Source organism: Sapajus apella, unplaced genomic scaffold, assembly GCF_009761245.1.
Source record: "Sapajus apella isolate SASKATOON/1434 unplaced genomic scaffold, GSC_monkey_1.0 scaffold83, whole genome shotgun sequence".
NCBI lineage: Eukaryota > Metazoa > Chordata > Mammalia > Primates > Cebidae > Sapajus > Sapajus apella.
This window is the reverse complement of record NW_022437023.1, coordinates 9,238,765-9,255,064: the sequence shown is the minus strand read 5'-3', so window position 1 is coordinate 9,255,064 and position 16,300 is coordinate 9,238,765. Positions and strand designations below refer to the sequence as shown.

General features: G+C 54.8%; 1 protein-coding gene across 2 annotated transcripts in view; it reads left to right on the top strand.

Annotated features, from left to right (window-relative positions):
- The window catches only part of TFEB (transcription factor EB), a 53,528-nt gene extending 38,879 nt beyond the window's left edge, over positions 1–14,649 (top strand). For both annotated transcript variants that reach the window (XM_032253309.1, XM_032253307.1), the window contains exons 2-9: positions 7,063–7,288; positions 7,371–7,625; positions 8,464–8,544; positions 10,547–10,667; positions 10,764–10,820; positions 11,400–11,475; positions 12,399–12,546; positions 13,548–14,649. In XM_032253309.1, the coding sequence (XP_032109200.1) occupies positions 7,085–7,288; positions 7,371–7,625; positions 8,464–8,544; positions 10,547–10,667; positions 10,764–10,820; positions 11,400–11,475; positions 12,399–12,546; positions 13,548–14,027 (1,422 nt within the window). In that variant the 5' untranslated portion in view covers positions 7,063–7,084 and the 3' untranslated portion in view covers positions 14,028–14,649. The remainder of the gene's footprint in view (positions 1–7,062; positions 7,289–7,370; positions 7,626–8,463; positions 8,545–10,546; positions 10,668–10,763; positions 10,821–11,399; positions 11,476–12,398; positions 12,547–13,547) is intronic.
- Positions 14,650–16,300: the final 1,651 nt, after the last annotated feature.

The window sequence follows — 16,300 nt, the reverse complement described above, 5'->3', positions numbered from 1 at the left end:
CCTGCCTCAGCCTCCTGAGTAGCTGGGATTACAGGCACGCACCACCATGCCCAGCTAATTTTTTGTAGTTTTAGTAGAGACGGGGTTTCACCATGTTGACCAGGACGGTCTCGATCTCTTGACCTCGGGATCCACCCGCCTCGGCCTCCCAAAGCGCTGGGATTACAGGCTTGAGCCACCGCGCCCGGCCCCCAAAAGGCTCTTAAAACCACACAAAACACTTACGGTTGCATCATCCAAGGAAGTCAGTAATTTTGCATATTTCCTCCCAAGAGGTTTTTCTATACATATTTTTACATTGTGATGATAAGATTTTATGTACAATTTTACATCCTCCATTTTATCACTTGACATATCCCCATGTTATTTATTGTAAGTATTTATTGTGAGCAGTCCATCAGGAGGGACACACTGTAATTTATTTAACTATCCTATAATTGGACATTGAGGTTAGTTTTGATTTTTTTTTTTTTTTTAATAATGTGAAGTGCATCTTTGTGCACAAAAGCCTTTCCTGCATCTACGATTGCTTCCTTGGACTAGTGAATATTTTTCAGGGCTTTGACATATATTGGCAAATTGCTTTTCCAAAGATGTTGTACCAAGGTACGCTCTGGCAGTTGTGTTGAAGGTGCCTGGTACCAAAGGCATTGTAAAGCCATACACACACTTGGGGAAGGGGGGGTTTTGGGGAAGGTGTGGTGTTGGTGAAGATAGTTTACTTAACTCTTTTAAACTATTTAAGGTGTGCCCTCATTCTTCTTCTTCGTTTTTTTTTTTTGAGATGGAGTTTCACTCTTGTCACCCAGGCTGGAGTGCAGTGGTGTGATCTTGGCTCACTGCAACCTCTGCCTCCCAGGTTCAAGCAATTATCCTGCCTCAGCCTCCCAAGTAGCTGGGACTACAGGCATGTGCCACCACACCTGGCTAATTTTTGTATTTTTAGTAGAGATGGAGTTTCACCATGTTGCCTAAGCTGGTCTTGAACTCCTGACCTCAAGTGATCCACCTGCCTCGGCCTCCCAAAGTGCTGGGATTACAGGTGTAAGCCACTGCACCTGGCCGGTCTGCCTTCATTGTTATGTGATTTTTTAATGAGAACATAACACACATAGAGAAAAATATAAATTACAAGGGAGCAGCTATACAAATTATTGTAAATATGACACTCTCATGGCACCAACACCCATATCAAATTACAGAACATTCCTAATCCCCTCAGCCACCAAGCCATCTTGTGCCCTCTCCCAGGCACTCCCCAAGGGTAATTAGGATCCTGACTTCTAACATAGATTCATGTTGCCTGTTTTTGAACTTACAAATGCAGAGCATGCTGTATACGCTTTTGTGCCTGGCTTCTTTTGTTAACATTACTATGAGAGTCATATGTGTCATGTGTGACAACAGTGTGTTTGCTGTCATTGCTTTGTAGCGTTCGATTGTATGGATGTACCATCACTTCATTTTTTTTTTTTTAAAGACAGAGTCTTGCTCTGTTGCCCAGGCTGGAGTGCAGTGGCGTGATCTCGGCTCACTGCAATCTCCGCCTCCCGGGTTCAAGCGATTCTCCTGTCTCAGCCTCCTGAGTAGCTGGGACTACAGGCACACACCACCACACCTGGCTAATTTTTGTATTTTCAGTAGAGATGTGGTTTCACCATGCTGGCCAGGTTGGCCTCGAACTCCTGACCTCAGGTGAGCTGCCCACCTCAGCCTCCCAAAGTTCGGGATTACAGGCGTGAGCCACCATGTGTGGCCCACCACTTCTTCACCCATCTTTCTTTAATGGACGTTTTGGTGGTTTCCAGTTTTGGCTCCTATATACACAAACATGCTAGTATATGTTCTTTGGTGAACACATGGATGATTTTCTGTTGGGCGTGAATAGGATTGGAGTCCATGGGTCATGGAGTGTGTTTTCAGCTCCCTGCTCCAAGTTTTAAAGAATCATTTAGAAGACAAAAAAAATCCCCAAAGCAGTTCAGGCCTCACAAGACACTGAATGGACCTGTGTCAGCTGAGAGTAGTTTGGGGGCACTGCGTGAAGATGGTACTCCCCCCCAGAAGCCCTTGTCTGGGGCTGTGGTGGAAACTGAGTGGGGGGCACTGGCCCTCCAGCTCCAAATGCTACGTGGCTGCTGACCCTGGCTCTGTGTCTCTTCTGGCCACTGGGTGTCCTCACCAAGGGTTCTGGGCTGGCCTAATGACCATTGCACTGAGCAGGGCAGGGCTTGGGTGGAGCTGGGGGGATTCCTTCCCCTTGGCGACCCACCTTTGGACATGACTGGAAGCAGGCCGGGCCCCCCATAAACCCCGAGAAGCTGCTGTGCTTCCTTTCTCCTGGGTTCACAGAACCACACAAGTAGCACTCATTCCCACTGTAAGAGTTGAGTGCTTCTCAAGTGGAACGAGGAACTATAAAAATCCCTCTTTATCCCTCTCCCTCCACCACCCCTTCCCACTACCCTCCCCAGTGGTAACAACAATCAACAGTTTGGGGTGCCAGGGGAGCCCAGAATAGTAGTTAAAGAGTAGGGTCTGTGAGCCAGCCTGCCTGGATCAAATCTCCATTCTACGACTTAATCAGCTGTGTAACCTTGAGTGAGTTCCTTCACCTCTCTGTGCCTCAGTTGCCTCCAGGAAAAATGGGGACAATACTAGTACTCAGCTCATTGGGTTGTTTGAAGAAGACAAAAGAATGAACATTTGAAAAGCACAGTGGCCAGCCCTGACCCACGCAATCATTCACAAAGCATCTAGCGGCGGGTGCCATGGTCCTCCTGATCCTTTCCACACATATACCATTTCCTGCTTCATGGGGTCAAGCTGTGCATTTATTCTGCACTTTACCTTTTCCACTCAATACTGTATCTGTGATATCTTCTTTCCTACATCTGAGACTTCCCTGTTCCCTCCTCCTTCTCATTGCCTCTCTCATGGAGACCAGTGATTTCTCCCTGTCTTTCTCCTCCCTGTGTCCACATTTTCCTCAAGTACGGTCTGACAAGACTGGTTCATACTAAGGTGTAAATGACTGACAGGCAAGGCCCACACACAGGCTGGATGAAACCAGCACTGGCCTGAGCAGAGGAGACCAGGATCCCCAGTTATGAAGCAACTGCCACATACTTACTTTGAATCCTCCCAGTGGCCCCAAAAGGCAGGTGCTGTGCTTAGCAGGTGCCATGTTTTACAGAGGAAGCAAAGCACAGAGAGGTGAAGTGGCTTTCTGAAGTCACCTAGCCAGTAGGGGCAGGGAGCCTGTGGGACTGCGGAACTCATTTTGGACATGACTAAGCTGGAACCCAGACTGGGCTTTGAGGCAGAGTCAGCTGAGAGGCTCTGGGTGGGCAGCACTGGGAGGCAGCTGGAGGGTCCTGGGGGTGTTGATGGGGGGCAGCCATGTGATGGGGGAGAGGCAGGGATTTTCTAGGGCATCAAACCCTTCTTCTCATGAGGAGAGTGTTACCTGGGAGGGGCAGGAGAGAAGATCTCCAGGGCAGCACCCATCCCTGGTGTCTACATGGAGTGGGCACTCCAGGCCCCCAGTGTTACTGAACGAGCACACAGCGGACCCCTTTCAGGCATGCTGGGTCTGAGGGGCCAGATGGTGGGAGGGGCCGGGGGCATTTTGGTTCTCCCACGTCCATCCTGTTAGTTCTTCCTGGCTGGACTGGTTGTCCGGGGAGGCTGTGAGTGGCCCCTCAGGGTTTGAGAGCGAGTAGGTGTGCTCAGAGGCTGAGGGTGGGGGATTAGCATGCCCTGGACCACCCCCATCGCTCTCTGATCGCCTCAGGGACCTCCCTTACCCATGCCCATCCTACCCACACCACACTCAGCAACCCAGGGCTGGGAACCAGGGCCAGGGGAGAGGGCTGGAGCTTCACTGGAGGACAAACTCTGTGGGTGTGACAGCTCCAACCGTGGGGATGGGGAGCCTCACTGGCCTGCCATTCTCTGTCAGAGGACAGGGGACAGTAGCTAAGGCTACTGACACCCCCCGATGGCACAGGTGCCTCACTGTGTCCACTTCTCCAACGCCCTCTGCTGGGAGGCTCACCTGGATTCTGGCAGGGGGTGGTGGGGCAGGGATTCCCAAGTCCATTGTGCAGATGAGGGAACTGAGGCTGGCCCACCCAGCAAGATGCAGGGCCTAGCCCAGGCTCTCCTCATAGCAAAGCCAGCTCCAGCCGAGGCCAGGCCAGACGCTCAGCCCTTTGTCAGAGAAACAAGGGGCTTGTTCTCCCCCAGCTTCCCTGTGCCGGCTGGCACTGCCAGGCCCGGTGCCTGCACCCCCACCAGGGCCAACTGAAGTCAGATTGTCCCCAAGGGTGGGGGGGTGACCCAGTGCTGTGTGGGTGGGTGTATAGGGGGTACAGCTGCGAGGGGGTGGGCTGGGCTGGGGTCAGAGCCTATGAGGTCTGTAGGGCTAGTGTGTGTGGTGGGCAGTAGGGGCACAAAGACAGGGATACCCCTCTGTAGCAGCATAGGAAGGGGGTGGGTGAAGGCCTGGGTGGAGGCTGCAGCTGTGTTCCTGCTGCAGGATGGGAAGGGGGTGGTGGGTGTCTGCTCCTTTCTCTCTGGGGACTGCCCTGTTGGGAGCTGGGCAGAGAGACCCAAGGGGCTGAGACAACCCCTTTACTGATTCATGGTGCAGAGGGGCAGAGAAGGAAGGAGGGTGGGGTGAGGGTCATTGCCTGCCTTCCCACCTTGTCGGAAAGGCACAGAGGTGGTGTAAGGAGCCCTGGCTGGCAGTCAGGTGGCATGGGCTCCATCCCTGAGCCTGGCAGCCAGGCAGCCTGCAATAAGCTTCCTGCCCACTCTGTGTGGAGGAGACCCTCTCCTCCCCAGCATGGGCTCAGAGGTCATGCTGCCTGGGGCTGAGTTCCAGCTCTGTCCCTTTCGCTGCTGAAAGACACTTAATCTCCTGTGCCTCTGTTTCTCCATATCCATAAAAGGAGAGTAAATCTCAGAACTCCTTCATCGGGCTGTTCGAGGTGAAAGAGTTTGGAACATTGCCTGACATACAGTAAATGCTCAAATAAATGCAAGTTATTATTATTTCTATGATCTGGTGATTTTCGTGGAATATTTGCCAGTTCTTTTGGCTAATGCTGACTAATTCCAGTGTCTGGCATTAACCAGAACATGTCAGCCTTTGCTGCTTCCCTTTGCCAGCCCCCGACGTCTGGGCCTCATTGTTAGGAGCTCTGGCCTCTGGTCCACACTGATCAGTTTGCCTGCCAGTCATGTGCTCATCCATGTCTCATACACCCAGCCTCCCAGGTGCTACACACTGTGTAAGACATATTAATTTCATGTAATGCTCTAGTCTTCTGAAGCTGAAACTCTTTACTAATGAGAAACTGAGGCTCAGAGAGATTATGTAACTTGCCCAAGGTCACACAGCAAAGAAGTAGCAGAACTAGGATTCAAGCCCCTATCTGCTCAGTTCAAAAGTCCTTGCTCAACCACAAAGTCATACTGCCTCTTGCAATATCCCCAAGATGGGACCCTCCAGCCCCTACTAGGAACTTCATGGGGTCTGGACACACCCAGGAGCCCTGCATCTCTCAGAGTCTCAGCCTATCCCAGCTGGGGAGGACCTTAGAAATCACTGGATCCAACTCTTTCATTTTGCGCATGGAGAGATGGAGGCTCTGAGGGGGAAGGGATTTACCCTGGGTCACTCAATAAGCTAGGGACAGAGTGGGCCCAGCTATAGGACTCGTTCTTCCCTGTCCTTCCTTCTAGACTGGGCTTGGAGACTTAAGTCACACCTGTGCCACTGAGACCTGTAGAAGATTAGGGCTGATGTGCTGGGTGGTGGGAAATCCTCTCTGGGCCCTGGCAGTGCCAGGTGCCTGGAAGTGGCCCTCCCTGCACAGGCCCTCCTCAAGCCTGTGGACTTGCCTTTCTTTTTATTCCACTGTAGGCTCCATGAGCTCAGGGACTACCGTTGTATCCCCAGTGCCTGGCTTACAAATAAGATTCAATTCTTCACACACGCATTCAGCATTTGCCATGTCCCAGGTCCTGGGCCAGAGGCCCAAGGTATAGCAGTGAAAAAGACAGAAAATGCCTGCCCTCAGGGAAGTGTACATTCCCAGTAAGAAAGAGACAGACAGTGGCTGAAACAGCTAAGCAAAAATGCACAGTATTTAAGATGGTGATAAGTGATACGGAGAAAAATAAAAGGAAGAGGCATAGGGAGTGGGGGTGGGGGCTCTGTAATTTTAATAGGGTTGTCCTAGAAGGTCTCTAAGGTGACATTTGAGTCTTGGAGGAGGTGAAGGAGTGAGCCATGATGTCATCTGAGTGGAGAGTATTCGGGCAGAAGGAGCAGCAAGGGCATAGGCCCTGAGGTAGGGGCATGCCTGGGATGTTTCAGGGATTGCAAAGTGGCTGGCGGATGTAGCTGGAGCAGAGGAAATGAAGGAGAGCCGGCGGATGGGATCAGAGGGAAACATGAGCTGGGGCAGATCCTAGGAGGCTCTGGTCATGGAAAGGACCTTAGCTCTTCCTCTGAGGAAGGTAGGAGCCATGGGGAGTTGTGAGCAGAGGGAAGGATAGGATCTGACTTAGGATTTAACAGGATCCATCTACTTACTGAGTTGCCAGTAGAATGCCCTAGGACAAGCCAGAGGTAGCAGTCTGAACACTGGGCTGCCCCTGTAGGAATCCAGGTAAGACCCGGAACAGCCTGGGCCCACCTTGTGGCAGCAGAGGGGCATGGATCTGAGGTCAGATCTGACAGGATCAGGATGTGGGCGTGACACAGAGAGAAGTGGAGGTTGACTCTTAGTTTGGGATTTACCAACTGTGATCAGTGAAGAAGACAGAACCTTCAGTTTTGGTCCGGGAACCAGGAAACTTGGATTCATGTCTCAGCTGTCACCCGCTTGCTCAGCGACCTTGGGCAAATCTCTTCCCCTCTCAGGACTCGGTGTCTTCTCTTGTAAAATGGATGCTATCCCAGTCATTTTGGCCTCCCCGGGGCCAGCCCACGTGCTTTGAGGAGGACAAGTGCCTCACATACCTGCCGCCCCTTCTTGTCCACAGGGAGCCGGTGCCGGCAGCCACCATGGCGTCACGCATAGGGCTGCGCATGCAGCTCATGCGGGAGCAGGCACAGCAGGAGGAGCAGCGGGAGCGCATGCAGCAGCAGGCAGTCATGCATTACATGCAGCAGCAGCAGCAGCAGCAGCTCGGGGGGCCGCCCACCCCGGCCATCAACACCCCTGTCCACTTCCAGTCACCACCACCTGTGCCTGGGGAGGTGTTGAAGGTAGGGCCTGTCCTGGCCTGCCCCCTACCTCGTCCCCACTGGTCCCAGCTTCCCCTAGAGCCCTTGCCTTTTCCCCTTCCAGGTGCAGTCCTACCTGGAGAATCCCACATCCTACCATCTGCAGCAGTCGCAGCATCAGAAAGTGCGGGAGTACCTGTCCGAGACCTATGGGAACAAGTTTGCCGCCCATATCAGCCCGGCCCAGGGCTCTCCGAAGCCACCACCAGCTGCCTCCCCAGGGGTGCGAGCTGGACACGTGCTGTCCTCCTCTGCTGGCAACAGTGCTCCCAACAGCCCCATGGCCATGCTGCACATCGGCTCCAACCCCGAGAGGGAGGTGAGTGAGGAACTGGCCAGTGGCCGTGCTGCTTGCAGAGCTGGTGCCCACTGCTGTGATTCCGAGACTCCTAGTCTGATGGCAGAGGCAGCGTCGTCACCTTCAGGGAGCTTCAGTCTGAGGCGGAGACAGAGCCCTCATCAGGGAGCTCCAGTCTCAGGGGGGAAGACACAGCCGTGCCCTCAGGGAGCCTCACAGGGGAAAGACCACCCTTACTTTTGAAAGCTCTGCTAGGAGGCCGGGTGTGGTGGCTCACGCCTTTAACCCCAGAGCTTTGGGAGGCCAAGTGGGCAGATCACTTGAGGTTAGGAGTTCGAGAACAGCCTGGCCAACACAGTGAAATGCTGTCTCTATGAAAAATACAAAAAGCTGGGCGTGGTGGTGCACGCTGTAATCCCAGCTACTCGGGAGGCTGAGGCGGGAGAATCGCTTGAATCAGGAAGGCAGAGGCTGCAGTGAGCCAAGATTGCGCCACTGCACTCCAGCCTGGGCGACAGACTGACTCCTCAAAAAAAAAAGAAAAAAGAAAGAAAGCTCTGCTAGGGAGAAACAGAAGACTTATATGGGAAAGCCCAGCACACTCCCCAAGCAAGAGACAGAAGTGAGAGCAAGGAAGCTCCCTGGGCAGGTAGGCTCCTTGGCAAGAACCCTGGCTTGGCGTTGGGCCAGTGGGACCTGGACAGCTCATCTCTTCTCTGGCCTATTTCCTCTTTCCCCAGATAAGTAGGTTGGGTGAAGTGGGCTCCAAGGTCCCTCCAGGTCAGTGGGCGTCCCAGTGCCTCTTTCCCCTCCCCACCTCTGGGTGGGCCCTCCCCAGATGTACTTTTCTCTTTTTCAGTTTGATGATGTCATTGACAACATTATGCGTCTGGATGATGTCCTGGGCTACATCAATCCTGAAATGCAGATGCCCAACACGGTACTCCTGGCTAGGGTGGGGTGGGTGTGCAAGGGTGTCAGGGAGGGGGGCACCCACAGTGGCTCTGAACCTGGAGAGAGCTGGAGACAGGGTTATCACTGGGCAGAGCTGGCATCTTTCTGTAGAGATAAGAGTCATTGGCCAGGCACGGTGGCTCACGCCTGTAATCCCAGCACTTTGGGAGGCCAAGGCAGGTGCACCCGCTGAGGTCAAGAGTTCAAGACCAGCCTGACCAACATGGAGAAACCCTGTCTCTACTAAAAATACAAAATTAGCCAGGCGCAGTGGCACATGCCTATAATCCCAGCTACCTGGGAGGCTGAGGCAGAACTGCTTGAACCTGGAAGGCGGAGGTTGCGGTCCAGCCATTGCACTCCAGCCTGGGCAACAAGAGCGAAACTCCATCTCAAAAAAAAAAGAGAGTCATTTTTACTAAATAATGTGACAAGGGCAGGGGCCAAGAGGAATTATGAAGCATGAAGGATGTGCCTCAGCCTGTGTGCACCAAGGGGCTTCAGAGGGGAGAAAGGGCTGGGGACTGGAGCGGTTGGGGGAGGGGGCTTTCCAGGTTAGGGAAGGGGCAGGGGAAGGCAGGGAGAGGACTGCGTGTATGGAGGGGCAGTGTGTCTACAGGAAGGGGTGGAACTAATGAGCTCCTTTAGGGACCTGGGCCTCTCCTCCTTTACCAAGCCCGCCGCCCAACAGGCAAAAACCTGTGTCCCTCACTCCATGGAGCAAGTGATCTGGGGTTGGCCTTGTCCCCAACCACAGGAATCCTCCCTCTGGCAGGTTCCTGCGTCTCCGGGCAGAGGTGGGGTGGCAGATGGGGAGGAGCTGGGCTTGGAGTCAAGAGACCTGGCTTCTGGCTTCTGGTGCGACCTTAGGAAATCGCTCAAGCATACTAAGCCCCAGTTTTTTCAGCTGCAAAATGGGGTGATGCTGTCTACCCACAGGACTGTGGGAAGATTAGATGAGGCAAGAAATTGAGCACAAGCTCTGTACAAAGGTGACAGGTGTGTGCCGAGCAGGTGGGATTGCCAGTGCCCCTCCTGCCCGCTTTTCTTTGGAGGTCCTGAACCTCAGCTGCTCACTCCTGCCTTTGGGCATGAGCCTTTACCCTTTACCTTTACCATGGGTCCCAACTCATGCTACCAAGGGAAAGTCCCAGTTCGTGTGGTGGGGAGTCAGGGAGCCACTCCTTAGTCCCCACTGCCCTGGTGACATTGCTGAGTGGCTTAGCAGGAGCTGGCCAGGACTGGTTGGGTCCAAACCTACAGCCAGCAGGGGCAGCGAGGGCTGAGGAGGGAGGGAGGGTGCAAGTGATTGGTCCCCTTAGCAGTTCCTGTGTACACTGTGGGGCATCTGGTCCTGTGATTTGTTCTGCATGTTTCTGTGGCAGGATTATCTTTCCAGAGCTCAGATCTCTTCGCTGTGAGACTCCTGCTCACACCTCCCCTGGCTGCCCATTCCCAAACTCCAGTATCTTTGCAAGTCGAACACTGTTCTGGGGATCCAGATGCGTCTGTCCTGCCTCCAGCACCCCCACCCCCAACCACTTCTGCCCCTTGAGCTGCTGGAATTGTACTCTGCCTAGCAACCCTGTCTGCTGGTGCCCTGCTGGCCACCTGGAGTGCCTTTTCTCACATCCCTGCTCAAGACTCTGTTGCATCCCATGCCCTCCAGCAGATCTCCAGAAACTCTAGAATTGATTAGATTACCTGCTCTAGGGCTTCCATAATGCCTGGGGCCTAATCCTATCACATATTATTGGTTGGATCACTCCTCTCAGCCACTCTAGGCCAGGAGCTCCCTGAGGGCAGGGACTGCATCTTATTCAGCTGTGGACTCTGCAGACCTTCAGGTTGAATTCTGGGTAAAGAGGCCTGAGGTGAATTTTGCCATTCCTGGTGTCCCTGGGAAGGACTGTTCCTGGGATGATAGGCCCTGGAGGGGGCTCCCCATGGACAGGGGTATGCTCATGGGTCTCCCTCACCCTCCACAGCTACCCCTGTCCAGCAGCCACCTGAATGTGTACAGCAGCGACCCCCAGGTCACAGCCTCCCTGGTGGGCGTCACCAGCAGCTCCTGCCCTGCAGACCTGACCCAGAAGCGAGAGCTCACAGGTACTGCCTCCCTCTGTCCCTGTGCCCTTGAATACCTGAGTCCTCCCTCCTTTTCCCTCCCTCCCAGCTCCTCTCTCCTTCTCCTTTGGCCTCCAGATGCTGAGAGCAGGGCCCTGGCCAAGGAGCGGCAGAAGAAAGACAATCACAACTTAAGTGAGTCCTGCCCCGCCCCCTCTCCCTGCCTCCTTCTTCCTTGTTCTCACCTGGACTGGCTAAAAAGCCACTCCCTGCCCTGCACAGGTGGAAGGCCTCCCTGCTCAAGGCCAAGTCACTTGCAGGTGGCTTAAGCCCTCCCATTGCTGTCAGTCACTGGTGGGTGGGTCTGTTAGTGCTGTCTTTCCACTAGACCTCTTTAGGACGGGGTGGGAAGGGTTCCTTGAGGGACATTCATGAAACCCCCAGTTTTTCAGGTTGTTTTCTGGGTTAAGCCGTGGAACCTGGGGCGGCAGAGTTCTGTGTAGCGGGAAGAGTCCTACCCCAGGCAGCTCTGCTGTGCTGCCAGCATCACCAGGGCCGATTCTAACTTTTGGCCCCCTTAATTGTGTCTGACCTTTGCCCTGGACCCCCCAATCCCTGTAGAAATCCCAGTCTGTTTGTCACCTATTACTTCCTGGAAGGACTAAATCTAAGCAGCAGGGTACCCTTGAAGCACCTCTCCCTGGGCTGGGTGCTTCTCCCCGTGGCGGGGTCCCTAGCCCTCTAATTGCTCCTTCTGGAATCTCTTACCTTTAGTTGAAAGGAGACGAAGGTTCAACATCAACGACCGCATCAAGGAGTTGGGAATGCTGATCCCCAAGGCTAATGACCTGTGAGCAGGTTTCTGAGGGGGGAGGGTGATGGGTCTGTGGTGGGCAGCAGTTGACAAGTATTATCTGCCCTCAGCCCCATGCTAGTTGCTAGGATGGGAGAATTCCTTCTAGAAGCTCATCTATTTGAGAGAAGATCTCTCCCTCTCCCAAATCAGGAAAGCTCAAGACAGATGAGTTTCTGTCCTGGAAGTGAGGCTGAAGTCAAGGGAGGCTCCCTGGAGGCGGAGCCATGCTGAAAAATTTTTCTTTTTTTTTTTTTTTTCTGGGTACCAAATTTCTTTATTTGAGAAAAAGTTTTCTTAAGGGCATTGGGCTGGTAGAAAAGAGGCCGGGTATGGTGGCTTATGCCTGTAATCCCAGCACTTTGGGAGGCTGAGGCAGGCGGATCACTTGAGGTCAGGAGTTCAAGACCAGCCTGGCCAACATGGCAAAAACGCCTGTCTACTAAATATACACAAATTAGCTGGGCACAGTGTTGTGTGCCGGTAGTCCCAGCTACTCAGGAGGCCGAGACAAGAGAATTGCTTGAACCCGGGAGGTGGAGGTTGCAGTGAACCGAGATTGTGCCACTGTACTGCACTCCAGCCTTGGCAACAGAGACTCCAACTCAAAACAAAAAAACGGTGTTTGAGGGGCAGGAGGATTGATAGTCCAGGGTAGGCTGGGCTGGGGTCTTGGTAGTCTTCAGAGGGAGGCTGCTCCAAATTGCCTGGTTTCATGAGATTAGTGACGTGGGCAGTGGCAACAGAAGTCACCTGGGAGGGCCTATTCTCTGCAAACAGATCAGCTACCTCCACCTCCAGATCTGGGGTTGCTGGGTAAGACTGGGACAGGCCACATAAGCTCTGCAACCAGAGCAATGGCGAGGATTTGGCCACTCTTCTGAGCATGTTCCTCTGATTTGCCTGGTCTGCTGCTGCAGGGATGTGCGCTGGAACAAGGGCACCATCCTCAAGGCTTCTGTGGATTACATCCGGAGGATGCAGAAGGACCTGCAGAAGTCCAGGGAGCTGGAGAACCACTCTCGCCGCCTGGAGATGACCAACAAGCAGCTCTGGCTCCGTATCCAGGTCTGGTCCTGAATTTAGACTTCTTTGGTAACTCTGACCCTTAACCTGGCTCCTGGCACCAGGGGGTAGTGCTTATACTTCTGAAGTAGGAGGCACAGGAAGATGCCCATTAGGAAGGAGGATGTGTCAGGATGTTTTGCTTTGGTAACAAACAATCCTTAGCATCTTTAAGCAACAAATATCAGCTGAAGGTTCTGTTCTGTGAGACCCTCATTCTGGGACCCAGGCTGCTGGGACCCAGCTCTCTGGTGGCACATCTAGAGCTGGCTCTTAAAGCCATTGTCACTCTTAAAGTGCCACATGTCACTTCTGTTCAATGGGCTTGGCCAGTGCAGGCAAACTCTACAAGCACTCTAACCGCAAGAGGCAGGAAAATGCAAACGTATCATGTGCCTGGGAGGTAGTGAGCTGGAATCATTTGGTGGGTGGCACTAGGAATCTCCCAGGGTCAACCTAAAGAACAAGGGCTTGGCAGAATCAGCCCTAGCAGCTGGAACTGAGAGTTCTAGTCCTGGCTCTGTGTTGAGGGCCTCTTGTCTTCTTTAGACCAGAGGCTGGCCTGCTGCACAGAGGGCGATTGGACTGCACCTTGTTTCTCTTTCTTATGGTAGATGATACAATTTACATTAAAATCAAGCACACATAGGCACACTCAAAGTGGAAAATCAAGTTTCATGAAGGAATGCTCTGCTCGTCCTTAATAGATGCAATGCATTCTAATAATTTCTGGTCTAGTCTAGACAACGCAATTTCAATTAAAAAAATAGAAAGCTAGTCAAGACTCACTACAGTGGCTTCACAACCCACTAATGAATTATGACTTGTAGTCTGAAGCAACACTGGTCTAGGCTCTGGAACTACCATATGCTTTCTCCTAACGGAAATGCCTTGCTCTGTGCCGTTGGGCAGGGGCAAGTGCTATGATGGAGGCCCAGGGGAGGGGGGCCTGGTGGCTGGTGCCCATGGGTGTGTTCCCCAGCCTTCTATCTCCTCCCCTGCAGGAGCTGGAGATGCAGGCTCGAGTGCACGGCCTCCCTACCACTTCCCCATCCGGCATGAACATGGCGGAGCTGGCCCAGCAGGTGGTGAAGCAGGAGCTGCCTAGTGAAGAGGGCCCAGGGGAGGCCCTGATGCTGGGGGCTGAGGTCCCTGACCCTGAGCCGCTGCCAGCTCTGCCCCCACAAGCCCCACTGCCCCTGCCCACCCAGCCGCCATCCCCATTCCATCACCTGGACTTCAGCCACAGCCTGAGCTTTGGGGGCAGGGAGGACGAGGGTCCCCCAGGATACCCCGAACCCCTGGCCCCGGAGCATGGCTCCCCATTCCCCGGCCTGTCCAAGAAGGATCTGGACCTCATGCTCCTGGACGACTCACTGCTACCGCTGGCCTCTGATCCACTCCTGTCCACCATGTCCCCTGAGGCCTCCAAGGCCAGCAGCCGCCGGAGCAGCTTCAGCATGGAGGAGGGCGATGTGCTGTGACCCTGGCTGCCCCTGTGCTAGGGAACAGGGGCTGGCCTGGGGGCTGGGAGGGCCCGGGGCATCTCCCTCCCACCCTTCAGGCTGCACTTGTGTGTGAAGTAGCCACCTGCCCTGCCTCCCTCCTCCCCGTTGGCCCCCGTTTGGACTTAGTGCCTGTCTGGCAGCCTGTGGGGTCAGGAGAAGCATCCCTGGGCAGCCCTCTTGACTGGCAGGGTGGGAAGAGGCCATCAGCTCCTCTCCCAGAGATGGAATCTGGGGGTTGGGAGGGGGCAGGGTGTTCTAGAGGTGAGAAGAGGGCCTGGTGGAGACGCCCTGTCTTCTGAGACTGACCCCCTCATTACCGGTGAAGGACATGCTGGGGGGCTTCGGGAAGCTCCTCGTCTGAGGCGACTGCTCCTGGGGGTGCCCAGGCCTGCCTTTCTGGGACTCAGATGGCAGCCAGCCCGCCCCGGAGCCTGGTCCTCAGGCCCTCCCACAGGTGGGCACCCCCCCTTTGGTGCTAACAGCTCTCCACCAGGTGGTTCGAGCGCGGGGGCTGCCGGAAGCGGGAGGGGTCACTGCCGGAAGAGCAGCTGCCTTCCGATCCCCCACTTTGTGCCTTTAGTAAACACTGTGCTTTGTACCCGGTGGTCCTGTCTCTGGAGTGGGTCTAGGGCTGACAGCGAAGGGGAGGATTCAACCCAGTGGGCCCCTTCCAGAGTGCGGATGCTGCCTGAAGGGGGTCGGGGTGGGGGATACAGGGAAGAGGCAACTCGCCTGTCGCCTGGTGTCCTCAAACCTCAGCCCTGCCGGGGGAAGCCGAGAGATTTGGGTGCTGATGGGGGCATGGTCCCTCCTCACGGCCAGGAGGTGGCGCTGCGGCCACGCCGATCCCACGACTCCAGCTGCGGCCGGAGCGAGACCAGGAGTTGCAGTAGGGGGCGGTTGCTCACAAATCAAGTCCGCCGCCCTTAGCTGCTTATTTGGGGCACCCTGGGCCCGGCGTAGGGGGCATGCTTCTCCTTTCCCACTCCTGTTCTGGGGGTGACATCCTCAGGTGGGCGGCCACTCGAGTTGAGAAGCTGTAGCTGGGCACTCGACCTCCGTCTGGCCGGATGGGCTCCCTGGTACCTGAGGGGCTGCGTCCTGCTAGGGATTTGGGGAAAGGGCCTCCCCTGAGCTAGACAGGGAGGAGACGGGAGCCCAGGATGCTGCGTGGGGGTCACGGGCCCGGGTTCCCCCTCGCCCCGCTCTGGCTCTGGCAGCGAGGCCTGGGCGAGGCCCTTCCTCGGTACTGCAGCCCTGGGGCCTCTGCTCGGAGATGCTGGAGTTTGACCTCGCCCAGAAGGGGGACAGGGCCTGGGGGCAGTGGCGGCTGCTGGAGCCCCGGTGCTCCGCGGGAATGGGGAGGGCTTCTCGGGCTTCTTCCAGTTCCCCTCCGCTCTCCAGGATCGCTTCAGGCGGAGACCAAAATGGCTCCCCGTCATCGCCCTGAGAGGCTGAAGGGTCCTAATTAAAAAAAAAAAAAAAAAAAAATCCCAGGATGAAAATGGCTAAGAGGGCAATTTCCTCTGTGCAAAAGGAGCGATCAAATCAACGTTGAGCAATTAACGTGCGAGGGGAGAGAAGGAAAGGGGGCCGGGCGGCTGGGCGCTGATGGCGGTCGGGCTGCAGGATTAATCTCAAGGTCAGATAGAGCCGGGGATGACCTTGTGGAGCCTGAGCCAGCCGTGGCGCTGGCACCTCCTCCTAGTTCCAGGTTCCACTCCACCACCTGGGACTTACCCATGCCCTGGAAACCCCTCTAAGCCCCGTCTGGGGCAAGCCCTGTACTCTGGGAGACAGCTGATGATCTAGGTTTGGGCTGCCTTGGCTGGGGGCGGTGGAGGCTCCGGGAAGTCCCAAGGCTGATCCTTCAGGCCCCTGAAAAATCTCCGCGACCCCACTGGCTCTTCCACTTCCCCCTGGGGATTCACTCAGTGAAGTGGAGGGCTGCCCACCTGCTTCCTCTCACGGCCCTTCAAGATCACCGATAACCCTTCCTGTCAGCAGAGGTCAGCTAAAAAGAAATAAAAATTTAAAACATTTTTTAAAAGGAAAATAAAAAGATCACTGATGTCTCAAAGATCACTGATGTCCCCGCCCTCCACCTGCCTGTTGGTTTCCTGCCCCTGGGCTCCTTCAGCCTGGCCACCACCTCTGGGATTGGGATATGGACAGCACATTCGACAGGACAGAGGGTGTGAGTGGGGTTCTGTCCACAAGAGGGTGCCCTGGGCCAGGACTAGTCAGCT